The following is a 24,964-nucleotide window of genomic DNA, read 5'->3' on the forward strand; positions in this document are numbered from 1 at the left end:
TCCTTTGCTGCACTGCCATTCTGGTGGCTCTGAGGTCATTAGGATAGTTTTTCAGAGACTCCCCAAACCTTAATTTAAAGTCAGAATGCCATTTCTAAGTGACTTATCCCTTTACTGTATTGTGATTTGAGGGGGGGGGGGTCCCTCTGGTCTCTGAAAGAGGAAACATCACTTCCCCACTGTGGATTTTCACTTTCTCTAAGGAAATATGCAGTAACATAGTTAATACAGTTGAATCACTGCTAAGTCATTTAAGGCTGTTAAGGTGGTCTAATTATGTTTCACAAATAAGAAGTAAGGTTTTCTTTCTTTTTTGCTTAGGATGAATCTTAATCTTTGGGTTGTTAAAAATAAAAATTAGTTACTAAAAGAGTTGCCTAGTGTTAGAGCCAGGAATGGAGATGTTTAATTTTATTTTGATTTGTAAATTCCTCCCATGTGCAAGGCCCTGTGTTATGCTGCAGTAGCCCCTGTGCTCCAGTAGCTTACGGTCAAGGCAGGCAGCCTCGTAAGGTCTAAACCAGGCCTGTGAGTCTATGATTGTTAATCTACTTATGTTCCTCATCATTTAACACGAGGTTGTAATAGTGGGTGATGACATTGGAAAATACTTTGCAATTGCATCAGAACATTATCAAAATCTGTTTGAAAAAGTTTGAATTTTTTCCTTCTACAGTGGTATTTTTATGTGTATGCATTTTACATTATTTTCAAAACCCACCTCCAGCATCAGCCTTAAAATTTTACTTTAGTCACATTTCTACATTTGATTGCAGTACATCATGTTGGTATCTCAAGAACAAACAATAGAAATTTAATAGGTCAAAAACCATTCATATTTTAATTCCCTAGGTATCCATTCATCCTTTTCTGACCACTGCAAAAGATAACAACCAAGACAATGGTCCTCAGTTCCTCCAAGTGATTTTCAAGTGCTCTTTCTCCCTCTCCATATTAACTCTAATTAATAAGGTCTTTTTAAATTTATAGTTCAATATCAATGAGATCTATTGCTTCTTTCCTCATGTGTATCCATTTCCTTACATTGACGTAGCCAAGGTTTTCAACAGGCTCTCTTCTTCTCCCACCTGAATTTTTCAGTAGGCTGACTAGTGCCCCATCTAGTCACTACCTGTTTCTAACTCAACAATGGGAATAATCATCCTCAAATTCTATTTTTTTTTTTTTTTGTATTTAACTAGCCTTGCAAAGCCTTCCCCACCAGTGCTGTCTGTTTTGCCACCGTCATCTCCCATTTCTTTCTATTTGAACCCTCTCCTATCAAGCTGATTTATTTGCCACCTACTTTTCATTCTCCATCATTTGTATTTCTATTCTACACCACCTGAATGACTTCCTAGCCATAATTCCCTCTCCAGCAATCGAAATCCAGCCCTTTGTCCTAACCTCTTGCAAAATAAACTTTAAGAAAATATTCATTTATTGACTTTGTTTACGACATTCAACGCATACCAACTGTAAAGAACTTTAGTGGGTTCTGCACAGTACAGAGACGAATAAACAGAGACAAGTATCAGCACAAATAGCCATTAGTATAAAGCATGACAGATCTTTGACTCAAGAGAAATGTAAGTAAAATCGAGGTGGGAACATTTATATTTGCCATCTGTAACACAACCCTTTCTGTTTTGATGTACCATTTTGTCTGCGTCTTTAGGATTTTGATTAGTCAACTTATCAAACACATTTTGGATACCTGTTACTATGCAAGTTTCTGGGGGGAAAGAAATGGTATGAAGCAAAATTTCTGCCTTTGGGGAATGGGAAATCCTGATAGGAAAGCAAGATTTATATTTAAAAAGTGGAAGGAGCAGAGACACACAATGTCCAGATAGTGAACAAGATGATGTTTTTTGTCCCAAGCTGGATGGTCTTAGGCTCTTGAGTCCTTATGATGGACTTTTCACAGACTTGTAATATAATCCCTCCCCGACTCTCACCCCATGCTCAGCAGAATTTTATTTGCAAATAGTTTTGAGAGAAAAATATTGGTGAACATCTACATATTTTTTCCTCAGATACCTGAATTTTTACTTTTCTATTCTCACCTGTCTGATTTTTCTTGTATAGTCAAGAAGTATTGCCTAACATATTTTGGTCCTTTTAAGTGTTGAAATTAATGTGAGCACTTTTGAGTAGTTAGTGTTTTAAATATAGCAACCAGAAGTGGAATAGTTACAAGGGCTTGCAACTGTGAAAAATAAACCCAAAGCACTCTTCAAAGGTGACTTCTGTGCTGAACTGTTTAACATTAACATAGAAGTTAAAACTTTACTATGGTTAAGAGCTACAGATTTTCTGAACATAAAATCAAAGCAATCTAGAGAACACGAGTCAAGAGTTATTTAATCCTTTACTTAGTTGTGTGATTTGGAGAGCAGTTGATCGTGTTAGCATGACTGGGAATCTAGCAAAAGAGCTCATTGCTATTTTTAATCACTCTTGCAATGGAATCTTTACACTAGCCAATATCATAGTTAAGCCAAACATAATGGGTTGGATCAAATACATTCTCTTCTGTCAGTGTTATTACCAATATACACTGAGCCTCAGAATAGGAAAAAGTTGTAGGTTTGTCAACAGTCCCCCCAATGTAGTTTTACTTGTTGAAAGCAATTTAAATTGAAATTGGAAAAGTCAAGAAGACTCTCCTTTGATCACTCTCATTGTGAAATTTGTGTAGAACTTCATATTAGTTTGCCTTTTGAAAGTATGTTGCATTGTATAATAATGGAATCCAGAAAAAAAGGAACAGCTCACTGGCATGTTTTCAACCAGAGCAGATTATTTGCAAATAAAATGCATTAGAAAACAAACCAAAAAAAAGGAAGTTCTTGTTGTAGCGCAGTGGAAACAAATCTGACTAGGAACCATGAGGTTGCAGGTTTGATCCCTGTTTTTGCTCAGTGGGTTAAGGATCTGGCATTACTGTGAGCTGTGGTGTAGGTCGCAGATGCGGCTCGGATCCTGAGTTGCTGTGGCTGTGGCATAGGCCAGAAGGTACAGCTTGGATTCAACCCCTAACCTGGGAACCTCCATGTGCCATGAGTGCTGCCCTAAAATGAAAAAAAAAAAAAAAAAAAGATGCGTTAATGCATTGAAATGTTTTTTATACTTTACTCTTGGGTGTGGCAATGTCTTCTGTTATCTTTTCTGTATAATTGGGGAAACTGTCAGCATCTTAAGGGTTGGGAGCATTTCCACTTGGTACAGGGGTTCCAAGGACACTGGATATCAGAGATGCATCAATAAGCAACAATTGGTGGGGGGGCTTCTTTGTGAATTATTGTACATGCATCCTCAGAGTTTGCTTTGCATTTCTGAATATTCAAGTTAAAATTAGCAGTTTATAGGATTGACTTTACTTAAAACCAAAAGATGTCTATTTATCAACAATGCTTTTTATCCATCTGTCTTAAAATATTTAAGTAAACTAAAAATTTGAGGAAATTATCTACATTCTAGTTAGCAAATATATTTGTAACAATAATCAGATATTCAAATGTACCAAATTTAATAGAATTCAAGTCTTATTTTAAACAATCTGAACAGTTGAGCCACTATAGAACTAAGAACTAAAACCCAATTTTTTGATTAGATGGAAGGTAGGAGATTAATTATTTCAGTCTTCTTTAGGGGAGGAAACTAAATAGATTTGAAGTAGACTGGTTTTTTTTATTGACCCACATATTCTTGTGATTGATCTTCTAAATTTAATAACTCCTTCCTGAAAAAACAGTGGACACAAGTAAGTACATTTCTTACTAGGTTTCATTGGAAGAATACCTGTATTGGTTGATGTGTGTTGCAAATTAGACCTAGAGGGGGAAGAAATGACAAAAATATGTTTTCATGATGCTTCACTCGGTGACTTCTAATTTGTAAAATGTTTATCACCAACTTGCATTTGCAATAGGAATTCTGCACTTTAATATAATATTAGCATTGCAGAATGGTTTATAAGATCTGCTCCTCAAGAATGCCTGAATTTAGTCTAAACTATTTCTTTAAATAGCCATGTGGCTGAAGGCAAGTCAGTTTGGGGCTGAGTTTTTTCATCTGTAAAATGGATCGTCCATAATAGATGGTCCTTAAGGTGACTTCTAGATATAAAGTTCTTTGGTTCCAAGAGTTCAGATAAAATTCAGGAGAAAATTAGAATCAATGGAGGGTTTATGAGTCATGATATGATGAAATCTCATCTTTTCAGTACCATTAAGTACTTATGTTGACTCTGCAATGATCGTAGGCAATTAGTCAAATTCCCTGTTGAGCGGGGAAGATTTTTTTTTTCCCATACAGGTTAGGCAATGTATTCCATCTTTGAGTAAAGTTTTGTTTTAAATAAATGATTTTGATCTTAACTGACAACTTTACACACCCCTGTTCAGGACACATCTAATGCTTAAAGTCATGCCAGACTTTATCTGGATAAGTCCTCTATTCTTTTTGATTAAAACCTGTGGGAAGGAAATAAGATCCATTAGGAGATATTCACGTGACAGAAAAGCTCTTTGTATGACTGCAACAGCGAAGGCAACTGGGAGCTCAGGCTGAGACATCAGATATGTAAATCAGGCTACTGCCAGATTATATCTACTGAGTCAATTCAGCCTTGGCTGGCTCACTGTACGGACTCCTTTGCTGGGGGATTATCTGAGGACATGCTTCTCACCTTCTCTCTTTGGCCTTGGCACTTTATATTTCATTTCTGTCAGGGTCTGTAGAGACCTAAAAAGGAGATGAAACTCAAATCAACCATTTTTCCTTCCTAACAATGTAGATAAATTACTTAGCTGTGGGAGGAAAGGTTGAAATTGTTGATTTAAATGTGGTTTGGAATTGTTGGTACATTTCAGCCATCTATCTTATTTGTTTTCTCTACAACTACTACTAATTGAAATTTGACTGCAGAAAATAGAATAAAATTATTCATTTAAATACAGTGGAAGCTGTTATGGGAAAGAAGATCAAATGCTTTTATGAGAAAAGTTTATATGGAGTTCCCACTATGATGCAGGGGCTTAAGAATCTGACTGCAGCAGCTCCAGTCACTGTAGAGGCATGGGTTTGATCCTCTGCCTGGCACAGTGGGTTAAAAGATCCAGTGTTGCTGCAACTGTGGGTGGGATTCAATCTCTGGCCAGTGAACTTCCATATGCTGTTGGTGTGACCATTAAAAAGAAAGTTTTTATGAGCAATGATTTTAAGTTCTAAGGATATTAAGGATGAGGTGTTTTTAGAGTAAAAGTTATGGCTTTTATTACTAAAAGCTTTTAGATATCCCCTAAAGATCTCAAAGGGGTACTCTTCTCTGTTTAAGGTTAAGTCACACTTGACTATCTCTTTATGAAGTGATCTATTAGACAATAGGAGAAATAGACTTACACTATGGAGTTAACAAATGTTTACTTGGGAGATTTTGAAAAGAACTGGGATCATAGGGTTTTGTTTGTTTATTTGTTTTGGTGTATTTTGGTCAAGAATAATTTATTTTGGTCCTGAATTTTAGTTAAATTTATTTTCTGATATTTAAGCATTATATTTTCTATAGGTATAATCCTATTAAAAGCTCTGTGTTTGTTTTTCAGTGCTCAATTGAAGACAGATTAAGAACATATAAGTTTATAGAAAAATGGGAAACCTATGAAAAATGGGAAACTAGAGAAAAAGAGAGATTAGAATTCAAAAAAAGGCAACGATAGGTTAAGTGATCAGTGATACGTAAAATATTTTATTATGTGTACATGTGTGGGTAATCAATATGTAGAAGAAATAAGTATCACAAAGTAAGATCAGGACTAAAGGTGATTATATAATAGGATAGATGAATCTGGGGATATAAAGGTGAATGTTGGAATTATAGTTTGCTGGGGAAGGGAGGAATGGTAGATAATATAGGTAAATAATTAATTATAATTTAAGATAGAAAATAGTAAATATTGTAGACTGACAAAAAATAGAATTTTTGTTTGTTAAAAAAAATGGAATTTGAGGTGAGGAGGGAAGGAAGGAGAAATCAAGACCTCACTGGAAAGGGGGACATTGAAGTGAGATTTGAGGCCTGGTAGGATTTTGACCAGGGGAGATGGCTTAGGAGGACTTCCCTAGAAGGAAGAAATGTGTAGAAGAGAAACAAGTATGGTGTCTTTGGAGAATTGATTCCCACAGGTTAACTGGAGAATTGGGAAACCATAGGGGAAGGCCTGCCAAAGCGAACGGGAAGACTCAAACTCTAGGTTAGAAAAATTTATCTCCGTTCAACAGGCAAGGGAGGGAGTTGTGGCTCAGTGGGTTAAAAACCTGACATCGTGCCCATGAGGATATAGGTTAAATCCCTGGCCTCACTCAGTGGGTTAAGGATCTGGCATTGCTGTGGCTGTGGCATAGCCAGAAGCCGTAGTTCCAATTTGACGCCTGGCCCAGGAACTTCCATATGTCGCAGGTACTGCCATAAAAAGAAAAAAAAAAAAAAAATAGGCAAGGGAGAAAATGACCAAGCCAGGAAATAACTAGTGTTATGCTTTTGGGAGATGATTTTTGGAAGAGGCATTTGGCAGGAGTGAGGAGAGAAGAACCAGAACCTACCAGCAGCAGAACAGGGGTTCAAACACCTCTAAGTGCCTCAAAGGGAGCTTTGTGAGAATTTGGAGAAAAATGGGATATTTGTCATGTTTTGGTGGGGATGGGAGTGGGGAGAGTGAGATAGGGAGGATAAAAGAGAGCAGAAAACTGACGATTGAGCTGCCTCTGGAAGGATAATTAGGATTTGATAGATGATCCGGGGAGTGGGAACAAGGGCTTAAACCAGGAGTGTTGTGGTGAAGAATGAAACGGTGGGCTAAAAATGGTAGGAAAGGCCAGAGCTCATGACTGGCCTCTTTGTGGGGACAAAGAGGCGGCCTGAGATTTGAGCCTGTGTGTCTGGGTGAGACAGAGGATGCTGGCAGTATGCACAGTTATGGGCAGCTAGTGGCCTAGGCATCTCCATCTTTTGGATTGAGCACTGTCTCAGGCTCACTACAGATAGCACACCAAAAAGATGATTAAAGGAGTAGAGAGGATTGACTATAAAAGTATTTGCAAGTTAGGGAAGCAATAGTGGAGAGGGAGAGCCGCAGCCCTGGCAACAGTGGAGAGATGTCATCACCCCCAGGCCTCAAGGGGCAAGAGCAAGGAGCACTCAGCAATATCTGTACCTGGGAGAGAGGACCTACCTGACAGGAGCTGAGACCTTGCAGAGAGGCCAGCCAGGAGGAAGCCATCAGGGGAGTAGCTACCCTAATCCCTCTCTCCTCCTGTCCCTGATCCTGACAGAAACCAGAGGCAAGGAAGCCTGGTTGCTGTTGGTTATGAAGATCAACCTCCCCAGCACAGAGCAGGGGAGAGAGTGGATGTGGGTGGACAGAGAGGACCCAGCACAGAAATCCTCAGTAAAAATATTCTGAGAATTTGTTCATTCGTAAGTTATATAAACACGCAAGCATACCGATACCTACAACACAGAACATATCAAGAATAGACAGGAGCATTGGATTTAAAATAGTTTGGCTTATGAGTAATAAAAATCTTTCTGCTCTCCCAATGTGGTTGAATATGTCAGATCTGATCAGACTGTCATCGTTTTCACTTCTTAACATGCTAGGAGGAAATCATGGTGGGAGCAGGATGAGGGCCTGCTCTCCATCCTCATGTTGTTTTCTTGTGCTTGTGCTATCGTCATTTCCTTTTCAGGAATCCATACTGGGGAGATTTGGTTTATTTAGAGTTAAATAATATGAGTCGTACTGTGCCGGAGTCCAGCTCCAGCAGCCAGGGATGCACACCCTGTCGGGGATGGATGGTGTTGGCGAATGCACACGGAGACAGCCTCTTTGTCCCTTCTTTCAGGGCGCTGGACTGCTCAAACTTTATTGGCATAGATGATTGTTTTATAAGACAGTTTTTAATTACATCACAATGTTAAAAGTACACCCGAAGGTCAAGTTCTAAAAGTTAACTCCCAGATTATGCCTCCTAAAATCTACGGACCTAAGGATTTGGCATTCACGAGTCTTGTTTTTAGATTAGTGCTTATCTTCAAAGCTTTATGTCGCAACAGAAGAAAGGGTGGGGGAAAAAACTGTAACTGCAATGTATACATCTAAGGATGACCTGACCCCCTTGCTGTACAGCGGGAAAATAAAAAAAAAAAACAAAAAAAAACAAAGCTTTATGGCAGGAGGACAGTATGAGAAAATCAACTTCAGTTAGCTATCACTTAAAAGTTTGTAAAATCAAGGACAACTCTCATAGCTAGGTTCCTTTTGATCATGAATAATGTATGTCTAACTTTTATAAACCTCATTAAAATCCTAACTCTAAAGTTTACTGTATAACTAGTTAGTAGATAAACACTATGTTTTTAATTAAGTTGGATTTGAATAGGGGAAAGTCCTTCAGGATGAAATTCTTATTATATTATTGTTGTAATTCTGTTAAATCACAAATCACCACAGGAAAATAAGAATGGGAAATAAGGATAATAAGCAAATAATCAGGAAAGACTGAGGAAGAATTGAACAACAAGTGAATAACAGAAAAAAACTAAGTCATCCATGGAACAATCCCCACTCAGCAACGCAAAATGGAAATTGTTTCCTGGAAAATTCAGTTCCCCACCAAAATTAGCAGGCGAGCCATATTATCTTCTAGGGCCTGTCCTTGGAATTGCGCCGTACAGGCAGGTATCCCCTTGTTTAGGAACCTGCCCTCGGAATTGCACCATTCAAACAGGTCCCCTTTTCCTGATTAGGAGCTTGCCCTTGGAATTGCACCATTCAGGCAAGCTCCCTTCCTCGGCTCCTTGTATCTTCTCGGCTCCCTGTAGTACTGACTTTACCACTTTACAGGCATATGTAAGTAGGAATCTTCTGGAAGAAACTAGTCAGTAAGAGTGTTACTGCTACCCTTTCTCCAATGCGGAGTCCCCTCCTTTCCTTATCTTACCTCACTTGACATACCGGGGACACATGGTCTCCATATGGTGAGGGGGCTGGGATCAATCTGTGAAGTTTATTTCATTTCTAATTTTACAGATAAAATAAATGTGAATACAAGTCCTCATTGTTTCTTCTCACACTTTGGTGGACTTTCCTGTGTCCTCCGTGCCCCATACCAGAGTGCATAGGCCTCCCTGATTTAGAATCCACCGTTGTAGATCATTAGAAGTGTGAACCTGGAATATAGGTGAGAGGCCAGGGTTGCAGACATTGGCTTTGAAATGCTCTATATGGGTATAATATTTTATAGCTTTAGGAATGGATGAAATTACCAAGAGGAGAGAAAATAGTGATGGGAAAGAGTGGAGAGCTGACACCAGGTGGCTTGGAGGATTCCTCCAGGAATGGATTTTTAAAGGGCGCAGGAAGCAGTATAGGAGACAGAGAAGGAGCAGAGCAAGAAAAAGAACCAGGGTTCTGGAACTCAGGAAGGAGGGATGAATAGGGGTGTTAACTGCTGAGCTGGTGAGAATGAGGACTGAGGATTGGTTTGGGGGTAGTTTATGATGTGGTCAAGGTTAGATGCAGGAGTCTCAGTGGAGTCCTACAAGAATCAAGACAATGAGCATGGGCTAGTTTCTGAAGGAAGGATTGATGAGGAGAACCACTCAAAGGCTGACAGAATACTTTGTTGTTGTTTTTGTTTGCTTATTTTAAGGTAGATCTTGTATGGCGAAAGGGAAAAAAATAAGGAGAAGTTGATATTGTGGATGAAAAAAGACGGATTCAGGAATGCTAGAGAGAAGTAAGATTGGAAGTCAAGGTTAGCCTTGGTGAAGAGGACACTTCCTTCTCAGGTTGTCACAAAGAAGCTGTGGTATTTTGGGTTGTAGGAAGTATGTTCCTTTTGTACTCACTGAGGAGATATTTTGTAAAATACTGCAAAGAAAACTGACCACAAATCAATAAAGCGTTTCTTTCTTTTATTGTTTTTATTTTAATCAGAGAATGGTATCATACGTTCTCTACTGAGAGCAAAACCAAAAGAAATGAATGTCAGTCAAGATATTATCAAGGGAAATTGCCTATCCTCTTCCTTTTTTGGAGTTTTTTAAAGAAAAGGTAACTTTGGAAAGCTACATATTGGGCTCAAAAGATTGCATGTGTGAAGGCATGCACCCTCTCATAGAGCATGACCAGGCAAGACAACATCAGAGGGTGCTGTTTTTTCATGAAAATTAATGGATGCCAAGAAGCTAGGATTTTAACTCCAGCTTGGTCATTAGTTAGTTCTATTTTTTGGACAAAAACCTTAACTCCTGTAAGTCTTAGTTTCCTTCTTTACAAATTAAGAGGGTGGTCATGACAGCTAAGATTCTTTTAGACTAAAAATAAAACAATTCTAAAAATGTGCAGTATATTACCTATTTTGCTCATGGTAAAATCACAGAAGGTGTTCGTTCTTTATGAATGTTTCCCTTGCTTGAATTTCATGAAAACATATTGTCTGCTACTTGACTAATTAGAACATCTGATTACTTTGTATTATAAAAACTCAATTGGTGCTGCATGTGTGGATGCTAAGCTTAGAAAAGACTCAATCAGATTGCCTTCATATTAAATCTTTCTTCACCTTTGGGTTTCATTCATTTGGAAGCTGCAGTAACTCAGGCTACTCTTAGCCATTTGATACACTATTACCAGCATTCTACTTTCTCTCAGAAGTTGAAAAAACTAATGCAGTTAAGAGTTTGACTCAGTTTAGAACTCCTTGGGTGTCTAATTTTATGATTTTGGTAGTCAACTTAGCCCTCCCAATACGTCATTTCAAACTATCACCTTAGGCAGAAAACATGAGTAATTGAAGTTTGCTTAAATTGATTATCATATGTCATTCATTCATTTGAGTAGACTTCCCTACTAGACTCTGAGCTCCAAGTAGATGGACATGTGTCTGGTTTTGTTCTTTACTGCATTATATCTCTTATAGTTACCACAGTGCTTACACATGGTGGCTGCTGAATAGATACTTGCTAATTGAATGAATGATATGCTTTTACTCCAATGGAGTTGTTAGGCACTAAAAATTTGTGATTCAAAGGTTCTTTTCCATCTGAAGATTTGTAGTCATAAACCACTTTATATATGAAAGTGATTGTACAAGAAAATCTATTCAACAATATTTAATAATAAAAAATTTCTTACTCAAGACCTTTTATGTCCACTTTGCATTCTGCCTTGGACTCTCTTCAGATTATCAGATTATTGAACCAGACGGGTAAAACATGGAATAGCCAGGGTAAAAGGGATGACATTTATTAAGAAAAGAAGTGTGGCTGGAAATTCAGGAAGTGTTAGTTTGCCTGTTGATTGCCTTTCTTTAGTCATTCCTTCAGAAGGGACCCAATCTCTTGTCTTTCTGATCACAGCTTCTTTACCTGTAATCAACTTCCCCTTTCTTCACATACAGAATTTTCTTTTCTTCATTTCTCCACTAGTTATCTTATTTTCCCTGCTTTATTCAGCATATTAATTACCTCTTGGTCTTTTTCTCTTTCTATCCAAATGTGCAGGGTACGGACATCATTTCAGTATTGTCGCTTTCAAGCGCTGTTGAATTGGTGTTATTTATTTATTTATTTTTTGGTCTTTTTTGGGGGGGCTGTACCCACAGCATAGGGAGGTTCCCAGGCTAGGGTCTAATTGGAACTATAGCTGCTGGCCTACGCCAGAGCCACATCAACGCCAGATCTGAGCCGTGTCTGCGACCTACACCACAGCTCACGGCAACACTGGATCCTTAACCACTGAGCAAGGCCAGGGATCGAACCCACAACCTATGGTTCCTAGTCAGATTCGTTTATGCTGTGCCACAACGGGAACTCCGAATTGATGTTAAATATGACCCACACCTCATTCTTGCCATTGGAACTGGAGCCCACCTGGAAAGAGGACCAAACCTCTGCCATCTTTGGGCCGCCCAGATCCAAGCTGACCACCTCGGTGATGTATCTAGTAGTCCTTTAGCTCATCACGAGGTGATTCCCTACTCTGATTCTCATTGCCATTGTTCTTGCCTTGATGTTGCAGGACCTTAGAGGGTGAGGGGATAAAACAAGAGGAGTTCGTGAATGTGATCTGGAATGTAGAGAATGTGTACGCCTTTATTCAGCAGTTATTTATTTGGCACCCATGGGGTGACAGGCATATTACATAACTGGGGCAACCATAAAGTAGGTGATTCTAGCTAGTGTTAGAGTGGATGGGGGTTGAAGCAGGCATTATCCTTCCCTCTCCCATCTCTTTTCTGGTTACAGCCATGGCTCCCCATCCTGGCAGTGTCATGTGGATCTTTCAGTATGTCTTCTTTCCAATGTACCAGTTTCAGGATTTCTGACAACCATCTTTTTCATGTTTATTTTGTGACAGATGATTCAAGAGAGCCGTTTTCTCATAGAAATGGCAGACACAGTCCAGGAAAAGATTGTGCAGTGTCAGAAAGCAGGTAATCACCCCCTTGCACTCATTTCATTTAGAAACCGTATGATGGTTCTTGGCAAACTTTTAAAGTTTTTCTTTTTGCTCTTAAAGTTCAAGTATTTTATGTCATAATTAACTGTAATTTGAGTTAAACTGAAGCCTTTGTTTAGTAGAGAAGAGATCTAGGTGGTAGTAGGTGGGATGTATGTGTGTGTATAGGGGTGGTGTCTGCAGATGTCTAGAGAGGTGAGAGTTCCTAAAATTGCTTTTGTGGTTTGGGAAGCTATGAAAACTTTTACTACTGATATGGAAACTATGGTTTCACATTGCCCATTAAGAACCACTTTATTTTTACAATTCAAACCACAATCCTATTACTCTTCTAGGCTTTTCTTCATTTCCTAGTCCTCATTTTAGATTTGTTCTTTCTTGAAGGATGAGATGGGTCCCCTATCTCTGAGAGCACATCGCTATGTTTATTGTATTTTCACCTTCATCCACAGCCCTATACTGTTATCTCTCCTGGATCTATGTTCTCCTAGATCCACACACACATTGATGATTATGATGAGGAAGATGACACCGACAGTTGCTTGATATATATGCATATTATATACTGAGCACATATGCTGTTGTTACTTAGTCCTCATAACAGTGCTGCAAGGCAATCATCATTATAGCTCATCTACAGATGAGGCATCTGAAATTCTGAGAGACAAAGTGAATTACCCCAAATCCTGCATCAACATATGGCAGAGGCAATCTTCGAACCCAGACCAGACTTTTAAAATGATGCTCTTCACTACTTCTCTGGAGGCTTAAATGTTTCAGTTGACAGGAAGAACAAAAATAATGATACCGAATACATGTATAATGCTCCTATTTTGAGAGCTTTGTATAAACCGACTCATTTACTCTTCCCCACAAGTCCATGAGGTCAACACTCTTGTTATCACCATGGCACCATTGAGAAAACTAAATTGCAAAGTTTCAGGTACTTGCTTATGCTCACATAGCTAGTCAGTGGTAGAGTCAGAGTGTAAGTGCAGTCATGCACGTACTATGTCCTGTACTTATGATGTTATTATCATCAGGAAAGTTCATGTGGTTTTAGGTTACATTAATACAAGCATAGTAATCTAGAACGAGGGAGGTGGTGGTAAAACCCTACCTCATGAAGGCTGCTTCAATCCCATTTTGAGTACAATGCTCCTGGATGCAGGTCCCTACAAGCTAAACTCCAGGACTGCGCTATGCAGAGATCCTGCCTGGATGTCATCTTTAAAGAGAGACATTATTAGAAAACTGACATGCATTAGAATGTTTAATCCAGAGAAGGGAAAACTGGTAGACTTTATTCAATATCTTTCTTCATGTATTTAAAGGGCTGTACCATGGAGTAGAAGTTAGACCTTGTTGGTCTGGGTCTAGGTAGCTCCGAAGAGTAGAAGTTCCAGGGAGAGAGAATGGTTTGCTCTCAACCATAGCTTTCCAAAGATGGAATGAGCTCTCCAGAAGGAAGTGTGATTCCCATCTCTGAGGTGCTAAGATAAAGGCTGGAGAAACAGATGATGGTGATTTTTTTATAGTATTAAAGCTTGGGAGAATGGTTTAGCTAAAAATAACTTTAAAGCCATTCCCAAATCTGAAACATTTGGGTGTTTCCAGGAATGCTATTTTTAAAAAAAGTTTATTTTTACTCAACATTTACTAATTACCATTGTTATCTATGTGGGCTCCAGGCCTACTGTCAAGCCATATGGATGGTTCACAAGATAAGAAATGTGCATCCTTCACATATGGTTGCTATTCACACACTGCACCATTTATATAAAAACCAGGCAGAGACAAACAAGGTGGATGAAACCTGTTGGAAGAATTTGCTTCCCAACTTCTCTCGTCTTTATTGATGGCTCCTGGCTGTTTAAAAACGAATTTAATCTACTGCATTGATTATTTTTAGTTTTACCCTATGGATAGCCATTCGATGGGGATGAACAGAATGGGAAGGAGAATTCAGTTTAGGGGTTTAGAAATTTTATGAGAGGAGGACAGAAGTGGGAAATTAGATTTTTATTGAAAATATTTTCACAATAAAAGGTCTATTTTTTTCAGAAATCTATATGATGAATTCTTTTATGTTCTTTTTTCAAAGGGATGGAGTTCCATGAGGAACTTCATAATCTGGGGGCAAAAGAAGGCTTGAAAGGAAGAAAACTCAACAAAGCAACTGAGAGCTTTGCTTGGAACATTACAGTATTGAAGGTACATGAAGCACTCAAGTGCCCCTTTGCTTTATTTTTCGGCTCCTCATCTCTCAATGTGTAGAGAAGCGTCAGTAGTTAAATATGGTGATTTGAATTTTTAATTAATGTGCGGCCTAATTAATTCATGCTCTAAGTGATGGGAGATGCATGCTGTGATTGACACAGTTTTTGCCATAATAGGACAATGAGGTTTGTAATAGAGGCAGAGGACAGCATGACCTAATTCCATTACCTAGGTGGGGGGAGTGTGTGTGTGTGTTTACTCACACTTCTGTTCAAGTCAGTATGGCTGTTCTTGTATGTGGAAAGAATAACATAAAATGTTACTGAAGAAGAATCTAACACAAAGGATTTGGAAGAGCCTTAAACTGTAGGATATCTGGAACCATTTAGGATTATTTTATTTTGAGAACAATCCCTAAATTTTGCAAAATTTTTGGAAGTCTGTGTTTTTGAGATTATAATTTGCTCTGCTGAAAATTAATTTTAGGACTTTGAAGATGCTGCTTTTCATATTTTGTTACATGAATGAATAAGTGATTCAGGCAGTTGGAATAATTTCTTCTTAGCAGTGCAATGGAGGAAAACAGCTGCAAACAAAATTAATAATTCCTGACAATTAAAGAACACTTATGATGCACCAGGTACTATGTTATAAGGTTCATATGAGTTAACATTTTCATACTTTCATTAACCCAATACTGTTAGTATTCTTATTTTACCAGTGGGAAAACTGAGACATTGAACCCTTATGTTTATTACCCAAGATCATTCAGCTAGTAAATGGTGAGGCTGGAGTTTGAACCCAGGCAGTGTGGCTCCAGAGCCTGCTCTGCAGAGAGATACTGCACATGTTTATGTGAAAGTCCTAGGTGAACTGTGAGACCTGTCACAGATATTTATTAAAAATTCAATCCCCAAATATTTGTTTAGCTTCTACTATGTACTGGGCTCTCTACTATGCATTGGGGACTCACAGAGAACAAAACTGATACAGATCTGACCTCATGAGTTAGCAGTCTAGAGGCAGGAAGTAGGATGGGGGAAAAGGCATCATTTGCTTAGGCAGAAACTGTAGTGTTAATATAAAGAGGAGCTCATTTTATAATACTTAACTACAACATGGCAGTATGAGCCCTCATACAAATGCTTTCTAGTCAGCATATATTTTTTGTGGGCTTGTTAATATGCTGATCACTGAGAAAGGAGCTAGGGACACAAATATCAAAAATGTAATACCTGAGCCTCTAGGACTAGTCTACAAGGGGAGACAGGTATATAACTAATAATAGCCACTGATTATTCAGCACTTCACAAGGTTATATGTTTCCTCCTTTCCTCTTTGCAATAACCATGTGATCTTGCAGCAACTCATGCTGACCCTGATATGACCTCCTCCATCTCACAGAGGAGGAAAGTGACGTTTAGGGAGTTTTCAGTTTCTTACCTTCAGCTAGTAGATGGCAGAATTGAGATTTTTAACTCATGCCCATGGTTCTAACCACTACCCTGTCCTCCTGCCTCCTGTTAGAATCAAGCCATGTGACCGAATCCAGGAAGCCTGGTGTGGGAGTGAGGGCACAGGCTCTGTGTGCAAATTGCCTGATAGGTGCGAGGCATTAGCCAAGTTATGTAATCTGTCTGAGGGTTATAAAAGTATCTCCACCTCTAGTTTTGTAAGAATTAAATGAAGTAATACATACAAGATATCTAAGTTACAGTGCACAAAACGACACTATATATATATATATATATTATTACTGTGTATGTGTATATATATGTATGTGTGTAATACCATATATACACACATATATGGTATTACTTTCATAAGGGTGAGGATGACCATTGGAAGAAAAGGCTTTTTTAAATTAATAATTAAAAAATTTTATTAGAGTTAATTGATAATGTTCTGTCAATTTCTGCTGTATAGCAAAGTAACCCAGTCGTACATATATATCTTCTTTTTCTCACATTATCCTCCATCATGCTCCATCATAAGTGACTAGATATAGTTCCCTGTGCTATACAGCAGGATCTCATTGCTTATCCACTCCAAATATAATAGTCTGCATCTACTAACCCCAAACTCCTAGTCCTTCCCACTCCCTACCCCCCCCTTGGTAACCACAAATCTGTTTTCTATGTCCATGAGTTAGTTTTTCTTTTTTCTATAGATAGAAACATTTGTGCCATATATTAGATTTAAGATATGTGATAAGGTATTTGTCTTTCTCTTTTTGACTTCCTTCACTTAACACGAGAGTCTCTAGTTCCATCCATGTTGCTGCAAATGGCATTATTTTGTTCTTTTTTATGGCTGAGTAGTATTCACTTTAAAAAATTTAAGATATAATTGTTTACTTCTTTGTTAACTTCTGACTTAAGCCCATTCACTCTTTTCTGAGGTTTGTTTATGTGTTTGGTTTAGTGACAGGAGATGATTACTAAATGGAGCCTAGAAAATGCTATACAAAGGACAGATCTTTGGAGATAGAATCAATCTTCTATTATTCTTTAATTTTATTAAAGTATAATTGATTATAAAAAATTAATCATGCCAATTTCTGCTATACAGCATAGTGACCCAGCATACATATATATGCATTCTTTTTCTCATACTATCTTACATCATGTTCTATCCTAAGAGATTGGACATAGTTCCCTGTGCTGTGCAGTAGGACATTATTGTCTATCCATTCTAAATATGATAGTTTGCATCTACTAACCCAAACTCCCTGTCCATCTCACTCCCTCCCCCCTCCCTCTTGGCAATCACAAGTCTGTTCTCTATGTCTGTGAGTTTTTTTTTCTGTTTAGTAGATAGGTTCATTTGTGCCATATTTTAGATTCTACATATAAGTGATATCATATGGCCATCATTAACAAGTCTGCGAATAGCAAATGCTGGAGAGGGTGTGGAGAAAAAGGAACCCTCCTTCATTGTTGGTGGGAATGTACCTTGGTACAACTACTATTGAAAACAGTAGGGAGGTTCCTCAGAAAACTAAATATAGAGCTATAGTATGATCCAGCAGTCCCACTCCTGGGCATTTATCTGCACAAAACTATAATTCAAAAAGAGAAAATATTCTATTATTTTAACTCATGTACAAGCTTCTGGTATTTCAGCTTGAGTGCAAGGAACTTAAACAAGAATAGTGAATTTTTCCAAACTTCTCATATGTCATTTCTCTCCTTCATTGCATTTAGTGGACCTGTTGCTAATTATGTGCCCTTTCCCCTAAACAAATGACCTCGTTGGAATTTGAACTTTTAGCTCAGAGACAAAGAGACCAAGCTCTTTTGGAGACTGGTTATTGCAGTGGTGCCTCTCTGAGAAGACCCTCCTCTCTAAGACTCTTCCTTCATTTCTTATATCTTAGACTCAGACTTCTTAGTTCCTGCTGTGTTCTCCAGCCCTCCTGTTGATTTTCCAAGCTCCTAAAAATGCCCCATTTCTTAAGTTTACTAGAGTCAATTTCCGTTGCTTACAACTGGTTGGATTAGTACTAACCACACTGGTAAGACATAATCACTGAAATAGTAGGATATGCCAAGACTCACCTATAAATTCTGAATTGCTTAACTGCAAAGATTTCCTTGCACACAATTTTTGCAAGGACTCCTCAATATGTAGGGGAAAGGAGTGGTGATTGACCAATATTTGTAGAATATATGAATTCATGTAGCTATATATTTAATTCCAATGTAATTTCCAACAAGCAAGGGAGGATCTAGAAAAAATGAGAAATATGCCTTTGGGGGAGTGGTAGGTTGGCAGCATGGCGTTCTGGAAAGGGTCATTGGCTTTAAAGCACGTTGCTCTGAGACTAAACAGTAAATTATTCAGTTTATGTTTTCTGCAATTCTGTGTTTTCTGCAATGATCTGATATTAATACATGACAGAGAAATTGGAGAAACATTTGCAGAGACAAAGTTGAAGAGCTTTACAATATAATGAAAATGAATTATACTTACAGAGTCCAAATTTTCCACACTAGGAACAAGGACTTAGAATCCAGTAAGGAGGCTAAACTCACAATGGTTCAGGGAACTCCCAAACATGTGTTTTTCTTTCATTCATATTTTAGCACCATGAATGGGTCCAGAGTAGGGATTGCTTAGCAGATCTGCATTTCCCTACACTTTCCCACATGCCAATAACCAACTAATGTAGTCATTTTCCTCTTCTCCCTTTCTTATTCCTTCACTGCTGAGAACAAAATTGAACTCTCTAAATAGCTTCTGTGTACATTGGGGATGATGTGATGGTGCAGGTCTCAGTGACTCCGTCAGTGTCTTTTCCAGATAATCACTGAACCAAGATAGCTCCATTTCATCCCACCTTCACATTTCAACTGTTCCTTCCATCTCTCTTTTCTCCATGCTGTCCTTCACAAATGAATTTTATTGAGTAATTAGCATAATATTAAAATCTTATAATGAAAAATTTTCCTTTCTTTACATCCTCCAGAAAGAGATATTACAACTTCATTTGCATGGCCCAACCTATTGTAGTAAAGTTGTTATTAATTTTGGAAGTATTTCGCTAATGAGAATTCTGAAAATCTCGTGAAAGAAATATGAATTTATACTACATCACTGACAAAAGATAATATAAGAGTTTCCGTCATGGCACAGTGGAAACGAATCCGACTAGGAACCATGAAGTTGCAGGTTCAATCCCTGGCCTCGCTCAGTGGGTTAAGGATCTGGCGTTGCCTTGAGCTGTGGTGTAGGTCACAGATGCGGCCTGGATCTGGAGTTGCTGTGGCTCTGGCATGGGCTGGCAGCTGTAGCTTTGATTAGACCCCCAGCCTGAGAACCTCCATATGCCACGAGTGCAGCCCTAAAAAGCAAAAAACAAAAACAAAAACAAAACAAACAGAAACAAAAACATAATAAATTATGAAGTGGAATTTACTTAAAGTCTTGGACTCCATCCAGAGTGATTGATTCTTTAAGTTCAAAGAGAGTTTCACTGAAAGGTGGTAGCATCTATAAAAATGAAATTAGAACCCTAGAATAGCACTTTTGTGAGTTTCTTAATACATATTTTTCTAAGTTGAACTATTGACTATTTTAAGGAACTAAATTCCATTATCTGTACATTTTTAAAAGTTTGATGAAAAAATCAATTTTATCAGGCTGGAGAAGTGTCAAATAGAGATATATAAAAAGCATTGAAGAAATATAAATTAGTAAACATTTTATTATAAAGGGAAAGCCATGAAGTAAGTGATCACTAAAGCTTAAAAATTAGAAAAATGGATGACTTCTTACTTGTTTTTTGAATTTCATTGATTACTAATTGAATAATATATTAAATAAATTGTGAATAAATGATTACTTCATCAATGAGCACTTCTATTAACTGACATATATATATTATCTTTCCCTAGATAGAGTTCCAGCTTATAATTTAATGCATTCCATTGTATTTCATTAAAAAACTGGGTCTCTTTTATAGATTAATGTTCAGTGAATATGACTGATCTTTTCTGCCTTTTTGGCTTTCTATCACTGCTTAAGCTTTGCTCTTTCTGTTTTATCTTGACAACAATTTCATTTTCCTTGGCTTCGAAGAACAGAGGCTGAAGCTTCTCACTTCTCTTTGTGTACTTGTGTTCTAACTCAGGCAGATTCTTTCATTCGGTCCCCAAATTTCAGGCCCTCACATCTCTAGGGAATCTTGCTGCATAAAGGAAATTACATGGATGTTAGTGTAGTAATATTCTTTCTTTTTAAAAAATGAATTTTATTACATTTATAGTTGTACAACAATCATCACAACAAAATTTTGTAGAATTTCCATCCCATATCCCCAGTGCATCCCCCCACCCCAGCCTGTCTCATTTGGAAACCACAAGTTTTTCAAAGTCTGAGAATTAGTATCTATTCTGCAAAGAAGTTCATTGTGTCCTTTTTTTAGATTCTACATGTAAGCAATAGCATATGATGATGGTGTCTCACTGTCTGAGTAATTTCACACATATTTCATTGTGTATATGTACCACATCTTCTTTATCCACTCCTCTGTGGATGGACATTTAGGTTGTTTCCATGTCTTGGCTATTGTATATAATGCTTCAATGAACATTGGAGTACATGTATCTTTTTGAGTCATGGTTTTCTCTGGATAGATGCCCAGAAGTGGGATTGCTAGATCAAATGGTAATTCTATTTTTAGTTTTCTGAGGAATCTCTTAATGTTTTCCACAGTGGTTGCACCAATTTACTTTCCCACCAACAGTGTAATAGGGTCCCCTTTTTTCCACACCCTCTCCAGCATTTTTTATTTGTAGACATGCTTTCTAATAGAGCCTGCAAACATATTTGAAATCTTTGCTCATTGTTGAGAGACAAAAGGTAAACAAGATGATGGGTTAATGGGATAAGACATATGAGGAGAGGGATCTATTTCTGAAAGACTGAGTGATGGAAAGAATGGGTTCACCATCAACAGAATGACCATAGATATTTTAAAGCATTCTCTGAGATCCTGTGTGTACAGGCTTTTCTGGCAGCCAGAGTGACTGTGCCCCCAGGGACTTCTTTGAGGTGATATAAAGAAGGAACATGTCCAGTGTCCTCCATGTTGTCCATTAACAAATTCTCCAATGGTGTTTTGTCATCTGCTGGCTGTTGTTTCAGTAGAGGCTGGAGAAAGGCTAGATTTCCTCCTGAAATAAGTCATTCAGAAAAGAACAACTATGAAGTCTAAAAACAGACCTCCAATGACAACAATGCATTAATAATAAACTATTCTTTGTATTCATATCAGTACTCAAGAGTAAAGAATCTGGAGTCAGACTCTTTCTAACTATGTCGTATTGGGAAAATTTCCTTTTGTTTCTATGCTTTTGGGTTCATTGGAATACGGTTCTTTTATGCTATGGCAACAAAAACAAAAATCTTGGTGGCTTGAAACAATAGCTTTTTTCTTGCTCGCCCTGTCTGTTCACCAGGTTCAGCAAGGGTTACTTAGGAACTCAGGCTAATAGGGGCTTTATCTCAACTAATCCTAGAGGTAGGGAAGCACAAATTGGTTTTAAACTTTTCTGCCAAATAGTGTCACATGTCCTTCTTTAAATTTGACTGGCCAAAGCAAGCCAAATGGTCAGTCTGACTTCAGTGGAGTGGGAAAGTATATGCTTCTTCAAAGAAGGGAGCTAGTGTTGGTGAAGATAATCTACCAGTGATGAGTTCCTTGACTGTATCCACCTCATAGGGTCAGAGAGTGGACCAAATGAGTTAATGCATATAGAGCAATATCTGGGATATAAAAAAATGCTCTGCAAGTGTTTGTTGTTTTTTTATTTATAATGATCATTCAAATCTTACAATTAGCAGTTAAGTGATTTTCAGGCAATATCTTAAGTAATTTTAAGAGTCACTCTTTAAGGTATCATTATTACACTCATTTTACATGTAGGAGAACTGAGGCTTGAGAGGTTAAATAACCTTCCCATTGTCATATAGATGGTGAGCAATAGAGCTCCAAAGCTCATGCTGTCAGCCCACTATGCTAAATTACCAGAATATTTATAGCCCCATAATAATGATGGCTTGTATTAATTGAGTGCTTTCTGTGTATCAATACTGTAGTAAGTGCTTTATGTTTGTTATCTTCATCCAAGAGAGTGAATGTCCTGTCCAGCTAACATGAGTATTCCAACCATCTTGGCAGTATCCTGGAGTGAAGGAAGTTGCATTGAGAGAATGTAGCTTGGGACCACCTCCTTCTTCTGACACTGCATTCACCAACTCTGTTCTCAACTTGGCTTCCCAAATATACTTTTCTAACGAAGGTGGAATGAGTTGACCAAATAATGTAACTAGTCCCATCTGCCTGACAGTCTCTTTCTAAGTGAGTCAGTTCACTTCCTTTTTTTTTTTTTTTTTATCAGTCCATCTCCTTTGAGCTTGGTTAGCAGGAATCAACTCCCCAGGGCCTGATCACTACTGAGTAATTGGATGCAGTTGAGCCCCTGGACAGATGCCATTGAGATAATGAAGCAAAACCAAAATAACAACACAAATACCAAAGCAGACCCTGGACCCACCCTGAGAACCCAGCCAGTGCCTCCCTCCCTCTCTTCCCATTTCCCTTGGACAGCTTTACTGTTCCCTGGTTTTTGGTCCAGACGTTGCCAGCCTCCACATCTTGATGAGATAGAGGAAGCATAAGAACTGTGCCTCCAGCAAAAACTTTGCAAAGGCCATACTTCTTCTCATAGTCCTTCCTTAGCTTAGCCTCCACAGCCTCAGTTCTGCCTTTCAGATCCTTCATCTTTCCTTTATCATTTAATCTGTTAGGGCAGAAATCCTGGAATCTTTCTTCTTCCTTTGAATAACAAACCTGAGTTGATTTAGAAATGAGATGAAGTCCCAATAGGTTAATTCCTCAGGCCTAACTGAGAAGAAGGGAGCCTCTGGAGAAGTAAAGTTAAGGAGTCTTTAAGTTACTGATCTTGAGAAGCAAGGTTTAAAGAGTTTAAACAAAGTTTTTAATTCTGGTAAGTCTAAGAAAAATACTTTCTAGTGATATATGCAAAATAACAAATTCTTTGTCTTGGAATTATCTAGGTCTTTAGACCTGTAGGGAGTTGGACTATGAGTCTAGAAATCTGCAACAGATTTAATTTTTAAAAATTATCTTCTTTGGGGCTAGATTTTTCCAAACCAAAAATAAGATCAGATTTTATGATAGCTGGAATCCTTACAGGTCTTTACATTTTACTATTGTATGTTATTTTAAATCTTTTCTCTGTGGTTTAACTGCATTACATTGTTTAAATACATTGATCCTTTTGTTGCTAAACTTATTGGTAGCATAAATCTCTCTCCCTATATATATTCTCTGTTATGTCTTGCTCCCCTACTTTTTTTTAACCCATGGCACTATGAAACTCTAATTATAATCAGTTTCTATCCTTACCTCCTGTAGTCTCCCACTATGAGTCCTCCTTCTCCCTTCCTGATACCTCTTTCCAAATAAGATGGTCTTGGAGTTCCCATTATGGCTCAGTGGTGATGAACCAAACTAGTATCCATGAGGATGTGGGTTCGATCCCTGGCCCTACTCAGTGGGTTCAGGATCTGGCATTGCTGTGCGCTGTAGTGTAGGTCACAGACATGGCTCAGATCTGGCACTGCTGTAGCTGTGGCATAGGAAAAAACAGTATCCAAAGAGGATAGTCTCTATTTACCATCTTGGATTTTTTTTCCCTGATTTTTTTTTATTGTGGTAAAATACATATAACATAAAACATACCATCTTAACCATTTTCAAGTGTATAGTCCAATGGTACTAAATATATTTGTAGTATTATGCAACCATAACCACTATCTGTGTCCAGAACTCTCTTTATCTTGTAAAACTGAAACTCTGTACTCATTAAACTATAACTACCTATTCTCCCCTCCCTTTAGACCCTGGAAAACACCATTCTGCTCTCTGTCTCCATGATTTTGGACTACTCCAAGTACATCATGTAACTGGAATAATGCCGTCTTTTTGTGACTGATTATTTCACTTAGCAAACTGTCCTAAGCATACGTCCATGTTGTGATATATGTCAGAATTCCCTTCTCTTTAAGGTTGACTAATATTCTGTTGTATCTTATGCTTATCTAATTACCTGTTGATGGACACTTCCATGTTTTGGCTTTTGTAAATAATGCTGCTATGAACATGAGTGTACAAATATCACTTTGAAACTTTGATTTCAATACTTTTAGATATATACCTAGAAGTGGAAATGTCGAATCATATAGTAACTCTATGTTTAATTTTTTTGAGGAGCCATCATATTGTTTTCCACATCAACTGTCCCATTTTATATTTCCATCAACAATGCACAAGAATTCCAGTTTCTCTACATCTTCATCCACAGTTATTTTCTGTTTTTTAATAGTAGCCATCCTAATGGATATGATGTGGTATGTCATTGTAGCTTTAATTTGCCCTTTCCTAATTATTAGTGTGCTTATTGCCCATTGTATATCTTCTTTGGGGAAATGTCTGTTTAAGTCCTTTGCCTATCTTTGAATTGGGTTGTTTGTTTTTTGTTGTTGTTGAGTTTTAAAAGTTCTCATATATTCTGGATTTTAATCCTTTATCAGATGTATAATATTTTATACCATTCTGTGGTTTGCCATTTTACTCTGATGATACTCTCTCTCTCTCTCTCTTTTTTTTTTTTTTTTTT

At 37.8% G+C, this 24,964-nt stretch overlaps 1 protein-coding gene across 47 annotated transcripts in view; it reads left to right on the forward strand.

Moving 5' to 3' along the window:
* The window catches only part of PLCL1 (phospholipase C like 1 (inactive)), a 958,345-nt gene that overhangs the window by 287,262 nt on the left and 646,119 nt on the right, over positions 1 to 24,964 (forward strand). For all 47 annotated transcript variants that reach the window (XR_014830053.1, XR_014830034.1, XR_014830032.1 and 44 more), the window contains 2 exons: positions 12,432 to 12,507; positions 14,638 to 14,747. Coding sequence is in view for 12 of the 47 variants with exons in the window: in XM_085000290.1 (XP_084856416.1) it covers positions 12,432 to 12,507; positions 14,638 to 14,747 (186 nt within the window). In the remaining 35 variants the exon portion in view is untranslated. The remainder of the gene's footprint in view (positions 1 to 12,431; positions 12,508 to 14,637; positions 14,748 to 24,964) is intronic.

This window comes from Sus scrofa, chromosome 15 (assembly GCF_054392235.1).
Source record: "Sus scrofa isolate SSC_HxYL_T2T_F1_AM1 chromosome 15, Sscrofa_HxYL_maternal_Yorkshire_Landrace_v2.0, whole genome shotgun sequence".
Lineage (NCBI taxonomy): Eukaryota > Metazoa > Chordata > Mammalia > Artiodactyla > Suidae > Sus > Sus scrofa.